This window comes from Eptesicus fuscus, chromosome 5 (genome assembly GCF_027574615.1).
Source record: "Eptesicus fuscus isolate TK198812 chromosome 5, DD_ASM_mEF_20220401, whole genome shotgun sequence".
Taxonomy (NCBI): Eukaryota; Metazoa; Chordata; class Mammalia; order Chiroptera; family Vespertilionidae; genus Eptesicus; species Eptesicus fuscus.
In genome coordinates this window covers 106,366,533-106,378,045 of record NC_072477.1, presented here as the reverse complement: position 1 = coordinate 106,378,045, position 11,513 = coordinate 106,366,533, and the positions used below count along the sequence as shown (strand labels likewise).

Genomic DNA, 11,513 nt, shown 5'->3' with positions numbered 1-11,513 from the left:
GCGTCACGTGACCTTACGTCCTCGGACCGGAGCTACCGGAAGGAGAAAGTCCCGGGCGGGCCTCCGGCGCTATGGTGAGGAAGAAGGGCTGCGAAGCCGGTGATGCAGGGCGGGCAGGGCAGGGTCCCCCAGATCTCGTGGCTGCCCCTTCGGGAGGGTGGGGCGCGGGTGCGAGGAGATGGGGAGGCCGCGCTGGCACCTCGGCAAACGCTTGGGTGCAGTCTCTCCCGCCTGCCGACCCCGCAGCCCGGCGGGCAGGACCGGCCGGCCGGGGGGAGCCCGGGCGCTTCCTTGATGGAAGGAAGGAAGGAAGGAAGGAAGGAAGGGGGGCCTGAGCTGAGGGACGGGGCCTGGGGCTGACTCGGAATGGCAGTCCTTGCAGGCCTTCCCGGCTCCAGCAGGACCTCCCAGAGTTGCCCGCTTCAGCCCCCGGTCCCAGGACCTGAGCAAGAACTTACTCAGAATTAGGCTCAGTCCAGTCCTAGCCGGTTTGCTCAGTGGTCAGAGCGTGTGGGCCTGGATCACAGTTCCTGTTCCGGTCAAGGGAATGTACCTGGGCTGCAGGCTCCGCCGGCCCTGGTCTAGGCAGGCGACCAGGGATGTGTCCATCTCACATCGATGTTTCTCTCTCTCTCTCTCCCTCCCCCTCCCCCCTCCCCTCCATTCTCTCTAAAAATCAATGGAAAATATCTCAGGTGAGGATTAACAACAAAAGAAATCAGGCTCAGTCTAATTCTTAACTGTTAAGCTGCATCTCTCTTCCCAGAGCCAGAAAGCAGTTCGGGCTGGGACTTCCCAACCCCCCCATTCATTCCTTCCACAGACGCTGAGTGCTGGCTCCGTACCAGGCCCTGTGCTGCGCACAGGAAGGAAGGGCAGAACTGGAGGCTTCACTTGGCAGTCACGGTTAAGACCTGAGGGGAAGGGACCAGCTGTCCCGGGAGCACAGTGATAGGAAGGCAGTCCAGGGCCTGGGCCGGGGGAAAGCTGGCTCCTGGCGGTGCAGTTAGTGTACCAGGGCTTAGGAGTCCTGGGGTGGGGCTGCACCCTCACACAGGGGCCAGCACATTCACAGACCTCAGGGTCAGAGAGCATGGCTCCCTAGAAATGAATGCATTACCCCAACTGGAAGAGTGTAAACCGCAGGTTAGTGAAAGGTGAGGCTGGACAGGTAAGCAGAGGCCAACGCTTGCTGGGTCTTCAGAGCCACGTTTGGACTTTAAGAAGAGGGCACTGGCAAGTTAGAAATATCCTTTTGGTCAGTTTGTGGAGGGAGCAGGAGGGGAGCAGAGAGCCCCAGGAGATGGTGGGGACCTGAATTAGGGTGGAAAGTAGAGATAGAAGCGGCGGGGGAGTTAGCAGGGCTCAGGGATTAAGTGCTGGGGGAAAGGGGAGAGGAAGGTGATGGGGTTTGGGTCCCAGGTGGTGGTGCTCAGTGGAGTGGAAACTCAGTAGGGGAAGCAGGTTTCAGTGGGAAGAGCGTTCGGTGTGGGGTTTGTTCCCAGCCCAGTAGGGATGTGGCAGGATGGACATGTAGATTGCTGTGGGTCAGAACTTTGCCAGGCAGTAAGGACAACTGATCAGGGGAATGGAGGATACTGGCAAGACATGATTGACAGGGTGGGTTTGCATTCCAACAGAGGAGCGGATAACTAACAAAATGTGATATATGCTTGGTAATCAAGCCAGAAGCATAAGGAGCTAGAGCATGATAGTAAAGAGTGATTTTTATTTTTTAACAGCTTTATTGAGAACAACACGTGTGTAAATATACAGTTCAATATATTTTGACATGTATGGCTCATGAAAAGGTTTTCAGGATCAAGCTAATGAACACACCACTGGGCCCTGAAATTTCCTCGTGTAAGGGGCTATTTTAGAAAGTATGTTCAGAAAAGGGCCATCAGAAGGGTGTCATTTGAGCAGAGATCTGAATGAAATGAGAGCAAGCGAACCATACGGACAGTGGTGGGAGAGTGCCTGGTGTGACAGGAGCAGCAGGGAGGCCATGTGGCTGGAGCCAGGGAGGAAAAGGAAGTGAGAGAGGTCACTGGCTGTGAGGCCAGGGACTTTATTTTGTTCTGTGGGATCTACCACAGAGGAGGCACCAGTCGGTGTTTGCTGGACAGGTGAATGCCTGGGGTAGGCATCAGAACAGTTTGGTGGCAGGGTGGGCCAGGGAGGGGGTTCTCCCAACAGCCTGATAATCAGGGAGAGCAAGCGGCTCCCTGAGGAACAGGAGTGTGGGAGACACCTGGCCGCAGCTCACTCCTCCCAGCCTGACCACTTGTCTTACTCCCTTGCAGAGGTTCCGGTTCTGTGGTGATCTGGACTGTCCTGACTGGGTCCTGGCAGAGATCAGCACACTTGCCAAGATTGTTGAGTGCACAGGGTCATCTTGGGGGCCGGGGTGACAGAGGGATGGGGGATGGGGACCCTGGGAGTTGGGGGTGTGGGCCTCAGTGCTCTCAGCCCATCCTAGCATGCTGTGTGCCTGCTCACATGGATGACCTTGTGAGCAGCCCCAGCATGGAGGGATGAGGGCCATCGGGCTGATGTTGGGCCTTCCCTCCAGTCCTCCGTGAAGCTGAGGCTGCTGTGCGGTCAGGTGCTGCAGGAGCTTCTGGGGCTGGGGATGGATGTGAGTGCCTGCTCCAGCACCCCCTTGTCCCACAACCCCGAGAGCGCACCAAACCCAGGGAGGTGGGTGATCAGCCTCCTGCCCATCCTTACCTCAGGATCCAGGCGGTTGAGGGTAAGGGAGTGGCAAGCAGGGGTCTGGCAACCTTATAGGCCTCCTTTCCCCACAGTACGAGAAGGTCCAGAAGCTCACTGCTGATGCCAGGTTTGGTGAGTACCCCACTGAGTCCACGGACTTTGGGCCACTCTGGCTACTCGGCCTGGGACCTGGTCCAGAGACCCCTCTTCCCAGCAGCTCACCCTGACCCACCTGCCTCAGCAGAGGAACCTGAGGAGAAGACATTGACAGTCTACCCCAGTGTCCTCTGCCTGCAGTGGCAATGCTCAAGGCTCAAGAAGGCCTGGGGGCTCTGAGCTGAAGATAGTAGGGCAACAAGGAGGTAGCTGGGCTATAGTGACACCTCCCACCCCCCATGATCTCCCCAGAGTTGGGCGATGTGAAAGCCACTGTGGCAGTACTGAGTTTCATCCTCTCCAGTGCGGCCAAGCATAGCGTGGATGGCGAGTCCTTGTCCAGTGAATTGCAGCAGCTGGGGTTGCCTAAAGGTATGGGGACCTGGGCGGGCCAAGGGCTGCCATGAGATGCACCCTGGCCAGACCATGTGACCATGAGATGCACCCTGCCCTTTCTGGGCCAGGAGCCTGATACCTGCCCTCTGAGCAGCCCGAGCAGCCACCTGCTTACCTCAGGGGACCTCCATTCTGCCCCCAGAGCATGCAGCCAGCCTGTGTCGCTGTTATGAAGAGAAGCAAAGCCCCCTGCAGGAGTACTTGCGGGCCTGCAGCCTGCGTGGTGAGTGTGGAGTCGGCCAAGTTGCGGTTTGGGGTCTATTCTAGAAGGTACATGTAGCATGGTCTGTGTTTGTTCTCAGATTTACTCATGGTCACATGTCACAATCACAGAGCCAGGACTTCTGACTCTAGCCAGGTTTCTTTCTTCTGAGATCTGTGGATAATCTGAGCTCCCAATTATTGAGCACATGCTGTGGGTCAGAGGTCAAAGGAATAAGAGCTTCCCCAAAGCCATACAACCTGAAGGGCTGTAGACTGAGCCAGGGGCTGGGCTGAGGACTGTATGGCTCACCTGCCAGGCGGTCTCAGTTAACAGGCTGGCAGGCACAGGCTGGCGGGTAGACTACGTCATGAGCTCCAGCCTGCTCCGGTCTGTGAAAGAGCCAGTGGTGCACCTGCGGCTGGACGTGGCGGCTGCCCCGGAGGCCCCGGCCCAGCCTGTTGCCCTGTCCCTCTCAGCAGACAAGTTCCAGGTCCTCCTGGCAGGTAAGAAGGCTCAGCTGTACCTGGAGAGGTTAGGGGCCCTCAGGTCCCACCTGACTGCCGCCCAACTGCTTACCTCTTCCCTGGCAGAACTGAAGCAGGCCCAGACCCTGATGAGCTCCCTGGGCTGAGGAGAACAGTGTTGGTGGCCCACGTGGAGCTACCCTGCCCGAGTGAAGTTGCTGCCCTTCGAACGTCTCTTCAGGACCCTGGAGGCCTGGCCTCCTGCATCTCTGGCTTTCTAGGTTCCTACCTGAAAATTCAGCACACAATCCTGAGAACTTTCCAGAATTGTCTTCCCTCCCCCAGAAAGATACTTGTTGATGGTTTTTCCAAGAAGAAAGAATAAAGAGGAGTGTAAAGGAATGTGTGCGTAGGTTTTTTAGGTTCAGATCAAAGGTTTTTGTGAGACCAAGTGATTGGCAAATCCCTCATATTCTCTTTTCAACTGCTGATTGAGGCAGATCAGGGGGAGGCAGAGGGAGGACCAAGACGGAACCAAAATCTGTAGATGGGAGAAATCGGAGTTCTAGTTCCCAGTCCTGTGAAGCTCTTGGCTCTGCCCTCTGTGTGGTCTGGTCCGGAGGCTGGCAGCAAGTGGTGGCCCAGGGCCAGATGCCCAAGTAGAGAAAGTAGAGAACTCTTGTCTACCTGCCATCTTATCTTCATTAGGAAGAGAGAAGGGCGCATAGTTGAACTACTCATTGGCAAGAGTGGTTATGGACTGAATGTGCCCCCTCCCTCAGTTCATATGTTGGAGCCCTAACTCCCAGTGAGATGGTTTTAGGAGGTGGCGTGTTTGGGAGGTAATGATGTTTAGATGAGGTCAAGAAATGGGACCCTTATGATGTGCCCTGTTTAGTGCCCTTATAAGAAGAGAAAGACACACTCTGCACAACCATGTGCCAAGGAAAAGGCCTCATGAGAACACAGCAAGAAGACAGCTGTCTCACCAGGAACTAAATCTGCTAGGTCCTTGATCTTGGGCTTCCAAAAATTATGGAACTAGGAATGTCTATTGTTGAAACCACCCAATCTATGACATTTTGTTCTATCAGCCTGAGCAGAGTAAAACAGATGGCCTCCCAGGACTGGCTTAACCCAACCAGGGCTCCTGGTAGGAAAGACTGATCCCAAGGCTGGGGGAGGAAGAGCACAAAGGGAGCCTATAACATCTTGGGAAGCAAAGAATAACGCATCCTGTCAAAGAGCCGGCTGGCCAAAGACTGGGTAGTTTAACTCTTTGCACTCGCTTGCTTTTTTCTCGAGCTGCTACCGATGCTAACCATGTCGAGTCACACTCGCCATCCGAGTGCAGAAGGTCAAGCATCCAAAGGATACGGACTGACTGTTCCTGACTTGAGCTTCTGGTATAATGGAGCAGATGTGCTTTTCCTGATTCCTCCACTAAGTACAGCTAAATCCTTGGGTATTCTATCTATTAAAAAAGGAATATGCTAATTGACCATCACACCCTCACAAAGACGGTGGTGCCCACAGCCAATAAGGGTGCTATATGCTAATTGACTGCCACACCCTCAAAGATGGCGGCGCCCAGTTCCCTCAGCCCTGCCAGGGCGGCAGGTGCACAGCATGGCCAGGCCCGCCCCCAGGCGGGTCCGGCTGCTCCACACACCTGCCTCCCAAGTCCCCCAGTCCCTCCAACCACCCAGGGCCAGCCCAAGGCACAGGCAAGCCTCGGATGGTAGCTGCCCAGCCTCCCAGGGCAGCCCAAGGTGCAGGCAAGCCTCAGATGGCGGCCGCCCAGGGCCGGCCAAGGCTTGTGCTACGGGCAGTGGCAGCAGCAGAGGTGTGATGGGGGCATCACCTTCCCCTGATCACTGGGTCGCCTCCCGCCCCTGAGGGCTCCCGGACTGTGAGAGGGGCCAGGCCAGGCTGAGGGGCCCCTCCAGTGCATGAATTTTCATGCACCGGGCCTCTAGTTACATATAAAACAATCCGTAAGATCTCTGTCTTGCTTAACCTGTTTCTTCGGCTAGAGAGAGCAGGCTTTTTTTTTTTTTTTCTTTTTAATCCTCAACTGAGGATATTTTTTCCATTGCTTTCAGAGAGAGAAAGGGAGGAGGGGAAGAGAGAGAGAGAGAGCTAGACAGACAGACATTGATGTGAGAGAGACACAACATACTTTGTTGTGTTTTCCAGGTCCTGAGTATAATAGCCAGTCTCCCTTCCCTCTACCTTTCAGAAACATAGATTTTCTTTTTGCTTCGTGTATCTTGAGCTGGGTGCTAGAGAAGCTAGCACAGAAACAAAAAAAAAAAAGCCCCAACAAAAGCCTGCTTTCTCTCCCTGGCTGGTTGCTCAGTGGTTAGAGCATCTTCCCTGTCGCCAAAAGGGCACATTGATTCCCAATTGAGGGCACATACCTGGGTTGTGGTTCGCTTCCCACCCTTGGTCAGGGCACATGCGGGAGGTAGCCAGTTGATGTGTCTTGCTCACATCAATGTCTGTCTGTCTGTCTCCTTCCCTTTCTCTTTTCCTTCCACTCTCTCTGAAAAGCAAAGGAAAAAATATCTCAGGTGAGGATTTTTTTTAAAAGCCTGCTCTCTGGCCAAAGGACCAGGTTCAGCAAGACAGAAATCTTACAGAAGCCACTTCCAGCCACACACACAAGAACAGCTCCTCTTCCACCTGCCAGCAGAGGCTGAGTAGGGCCTAGATTCCCAAGGCAGTAAAGAGGCAGTTTCCCCACTTTCCCACTGGCACTGTGTCAGAAGAGACCTGCTTTAAATGAGACAATTAAGATCCAGAGTCATAATTCCACAAATGTCCATGATTCAATTATAAAGTCATTCATACAAAGAACCTAGAAAATCTCAACTTGAATGAGAAGACAACCAAGACCAACATGAAGATGACTCAGATGTTAGAATTCTATGTCAAATATTTGCAAAGCAGCCATCATAAAAATGCTTCAAGCCTCAGCAAAGAAATAGAAGATAAAAAGAACCAGAGAGAATTTTTAGAACTGAGAGCTAAATAACCAAAGTAAAATCTCAGTGGATTTAACAGCAGAAGAAAGGTCAATAGAAATTACCCAATGTGGATAACAGAGAGAAAATAGCTTGGGAACACACACACACACACACACACACACACACACACACACACACCTTGGGGACCTGTAGGACTGAGTATAACAAAAGATCTAATATTCATGTCATCACAGAGTTCCAGAAGGTGAAGAGAAAGAGGATGGGACAGAAAAGTATTGAAATAATGGCTGAAAATTTCCCAAATATGGCACAAGATAAACCTACAGAGTTAAGCAGAATGGACCCCACATAGATCAAACCCAGAGGAACCCATGCCAAGATATATATAATCAAACTTCTGAAAACTAAAGGAAAGAAAAAAATCTTGAAAGCAGCAAGAGAGAAGTGATGCCTTACCTATAAGGGGGAAATAATTAGGTTTGGATTTCTCATCAGAAATGAGGTCAGAAGGAGGAAACACAGCATTTTTCAGGCCCTGAAAGAAAAGTGTCAACCCAGAATCTTATATTCAGTGAAAATTACCTCAAGAATAAAAAGGGAAATCAAGACATTCTCAGATGAAAGGTATAACTAATATAATCTGTTACCAGCAGACCTACCTAAAAATAAAAAGGGTATAGGAGGATCTCTAAATAGAAGGGAAATGATAAAAGAAGGAATCTTGAAAAGAGTAAAAATATAGATACAGTAGACTTCTATGTTATCACAGAATTCCACAGACACTTCTCTCATTGCATTAGTAAATATTAATTAGTAACAATGCATTGTAACTTTTTATTGACTCATTTGCCTCTTTTCCCAGCCTGAGTTTCTTAAGGATGAGAATTGTGTTCCATATTTGAATAGCCCCAATGCCTAATAAAATACTCTTTCAATAATGGGGGTGGATTGGGGTAGGGAGGGATATGGACTGCAATGGATTTAAAGATGTTGACTGTAAAAAATTAAAATCTGAGTCAATTAAAAGTCGCTGCACCCCCACAGGAATAAACACCACACCCACAAATCAATCCTAATCTGTTACCATTGGATGTTGTTATTGCACCAGATTCTTAGTCTGAAAATTGATCATTAAAGGAAAGGAATTTAAAATTTATCCTGTCTTTTTTGTATTTCAAGATAACCATATAGCCCTAGTCAATGAGATAAAGCTCTTCTTTACAAAAAAATTCCAACCATGTTGAAGGAATAACAGAATTAGAAAATAACCATTTTGTGACTCCTAATTAAGTACTTAATTGAGGCAGGATTATCAAGGATGCTAAAGTCATATGGTAAAAGTGACTGTGATGTGAAACTGGGTATTTGTGTATTGCCAAACAATCACCTCACATAACCCAATGCTCCTCAGCTGGTAAGCAGATAAACACACTGGTATGTCTACATAGTGGAATACTGCCCAGCATTAAAAAGGAAGGAACTGATAAGTATAACCATCTGGAGGAATCTCAAATGCATTATGCTAAGAGAAAGAAACCAGACTCAACGTATGTCAACTGTAATTGAAAATAATTTTTTAAATAAAGAAAACAAACTACTTAGTTGTACACCTGAAACCAATACAAAGTATTAAAAGTAAACTAATTTAAAAATAAAAAATTTTAAGAGAGGTATCAAGTAGATACAGCATTTCATAATAGTTTTGTTTTAGAAGTGTTTCTACAGATAGACTGCCTATACATCATGGTACCATTCCAGTAAATTATAATTATTTAATTTATAAATAAATTTATTATACATATATTTTTTAAAAGAATACACAAAAAGAGAGAAACTGGACTCAAAAGGCTATATGCTGCTGGGCTGGCGTGGCTCTGCACGTCAACCTATGAACCAGGTCATGGTTTGATTCCCGGTCAGGGCTCATGCCTGGGTTGTAGGTTCAATCCCCAGTGTGGAGCATGCAGGAGGCAGCCAATCAGTGATTCTCTCATCGCTGATGTGTCTATCTCTCCCTCTCTCTTCCTCTCTGAAATCAATAAAATCAACAAAAATATGTATCCTCCTATCTAATAAAAGGGTAATATGCCAATTAGCTGTCATTCCATCACAAAGATGGTGGCGCCCATAGCCACAAGATGGCGGCACCCAGTCCCCTCATCCTCGCCAGAGTCCCCCAGTCCTGGGGGGGCTGCCGTTGAGAGCGGGCAGCCTGAGCAGCCTGGTGGAATGCTTGCTTCATCGCCACGGTGACAGAGGGCCTCTGGGCAGTGGGTGTGGAGCAGCTGGGGTGGGATGCTTGCTTCATCACTCCAGCAACGCCCCGGCCACAGAGGGCCTCTGGGGGACAGGGAGGCCGGCCCACAGTCTCTGCAGCCGAGCACAGGCCCGGAGAGGAGACAATGGGCCTGCCTCCCATGGAGGTAGTGCGGCTCCCTCCCAGCACCCACGCTCGCTCCCGTAGAAGCAGTGCGGGTCCCGGCGGCACGCTGTGGTTCCGAGCCTACTGCGCATGATACCGCGCAATGGGCTACTAGTTTTTTTTATAAAAGGCTACATATTAAGGATTTATATGATACTAGACTACATACTAAGGATTTATATGATACTAGAGGCCCGGTGCATGGGGGGGTGTCCCTCATCCCAGCCTGCACCCTCTCCAATCTGGGACCCCTCTCACAATCCAGGACTGCTGGCTCCCAACTGCTTGCCTGCCTGCCTGCCTGCCTGATTGCCCCTAACCACTTCTGCCTGCCAGCCTGATCACCCCCTAACCACTCCCCTGCCAGCCTGATTGATGCCTAACTGCTCCCCTGCCAGCCTGTTTGCCCCTAACTGCCCTCCCCTGCAGGCGTGGTCGCCCCCATCTGCCCTCCTCTGCCAGCTTGGTCCCCCCCAATTGCCCTTCCCTGCCGGCCATCTTGGAGCAGCCATCTTTGACCACATGGGGGCGGCCATTTTGTGTGTTGGAGTCATGGTCAATTTGCATATTACTCTTTTATTAGATAGGATTATGGAGAAGGTAAAAACTATAGGGACAGAAGGTAGATCAGTGGTTGCCAGGGGATAGGGTGAAAGTGTGTATTACAAAGGTGCATCAGCAAATTTGGGGGAGTAATGGAAATGTGTTTATCTCTGTGGCAATAATTTCATGAGTGTATGTATTTATCAAAATTTACACTCTAAAAGGTGAATTTTATTGTATGTAAATTATACCTTGATTTAAATAAAACGTGACCAATAAAGAAATCACCTCCATAGATTACTTAGTGGTCGAAGGTGTAAAATATAACTTTAAAACATAGAGGTCTGGCTGTCACAGCTTCATCCATGTTCAATTTCAGCCTCATTAAAGTGGGACAATCAGTTATTGGGTGCCTTCTACTCTTTTTTTTTTTTTTTTTTTGGTGCCTTCTACTCTTAATGTGATGTAGTTTGCAGTACAGAACAGCGTCTTGGAGGTGTCCTTGAATATATGTAACTGAGCCTTTAGATATGATTCCCAGTGTGCAGGAAACACTAGATAGAGGAACAAGTTAATGACATCTGAGAAGACGTTCAGACAAACCCAGAATGTGATGGGGCATCTCAAAGGACAATTGGCCTAACCTCTTCAGAAAGATCATGGAAACCAAGAAAAGATGGGGGTGGAGAGGATGATACCATCAAGATTTTAAATGATTATAAAGAGGCCTGGCCGGCATGGCTCACTGGTTGAGTGTCTACCTAGGAGCCAGGAGGTCACGATTCGATTGCCAGTCAGGCCATATGCCCAGGTTTCAGGCTCGATCCCCAGTGTGGGGTGTGCAGGAGGCAGCCAATCAATGATTCTCTCTCATCATTGATGTTTCTATCTCTCCCTCTTCCTTCCTCTAAAAATCAATAAAAAAATAAATTATTATAGAGACATATTTACCTAGCTTTGCGCAGTGGCAGCATTGCAGCCAATGAGGTTAATCTGAGACACGATTATTGCTAATTGAAAACATTTCCCTTCCCAATACCCTAACATGATGACTTGAACTATAGTCAGCATTGGCAATCTTTGTCTCTCCGGATACTAAGACTAACTTAAAAACAACAACAACAACATAATCCTTGGTTGGACTCTGCCTTGAACAAATAATTATAAAAGACATTTTGGGAACAATTAGAGAAATTTGAATGTGGACTAGGTGTTAGATTATGTTAAGAAGTTACTGTTAATTATATTAGGTATGATAAAGGCAGAGATTTTCAATCAGTGTGCTGAGGCATGCTGGTGTGTTGCAAGAATTTTTAAAACATGCAGTTCCTGCCCTAGCCGGTTTGGCTCAGTGGATGGAGCGTCGGCCTGTGGACTGAAGGGTCCCAGGTTCGATTCTGGTCAAGGGCATGTGCCTTGGTTGCGGGCACATCCCCGGTGGGGGGTGTGCAGGGGGAAGCTGATCGATGTTTCTCTCTCATTGGTGTTTCTAACTCTGTCCCACTCCCTTCCTCTCTGTAAGAAGGATCAATAAAGTATATTAAAAAAAAAATGCAATTCCAGCCCTAGCCAGTTTGGCTCAGTATTGGATAGAGCATCAGCCTGCAAACTCAAGG

General features: G+C 49.5%; 1 protein-coding gene and 1 non-coding gene across 7 annotated transcripts; both read left to right on the top strand.

Moving 5' to 3' along the window:
* The first annotated feature begins 25 nt into the window (after nucleotides 1–25).
* On the top strand, nucleotides 26–4,341 carry COMMD4 (COMM domain containing 4). 6 transcript variants are annotated; one of them, XM_008161615.3, is made up of 8 exons: nucleotides 26–74; nucleotides 2,307–2,378; nucleotides 2,576–2,641; nucleotides 2,811–2,850; nucleotides 3,127–3,246; nucleotides 3,413–3,493; nucleotides 3,802–3,978; nucleotides 4,066–4,341. In XM_008161615.3, exons 1-8 carry the CDS (start codon nucleotides 72–74, stop codon nucleotides 4,104–4,106), a joined length of 600 nt encoding a protein of 199 aa, XP_008159837.1. In that variant the 5' UTR covers nucleotides 26–71; the 3' UTR covers nucleotides 4,107–4,341. The 6 variants fall into 6 exon arrangements, with proteins under 6 accessions (XP_008159837.1, XP_027994819.1, XP_054572655.1 ...); XM_028139018.2 differs by having other exon boundaries at nucleotides 29–74; nucleotides 2,307–2,392; XM_054716677.1 differs by lacking the exon at nucleotides 26–74 and adding an exon at nucleotides 988–1,258.
* Nucleotides 4,342–10,850: 6,509 nt separating this feature from the next.
* LOC114228222 (U4 spliceosomal RNA) lies at nucleotides 10,851–10,992 on the top strand. The gene has a single exon (XR_003614362.2). It is a non-coding gene; the product is annotated as a U4 spliceosomal RNA (small nuclear RNA).
* Nucleotides 10,993–11,513: the final 521 nt, after the last annotated feature.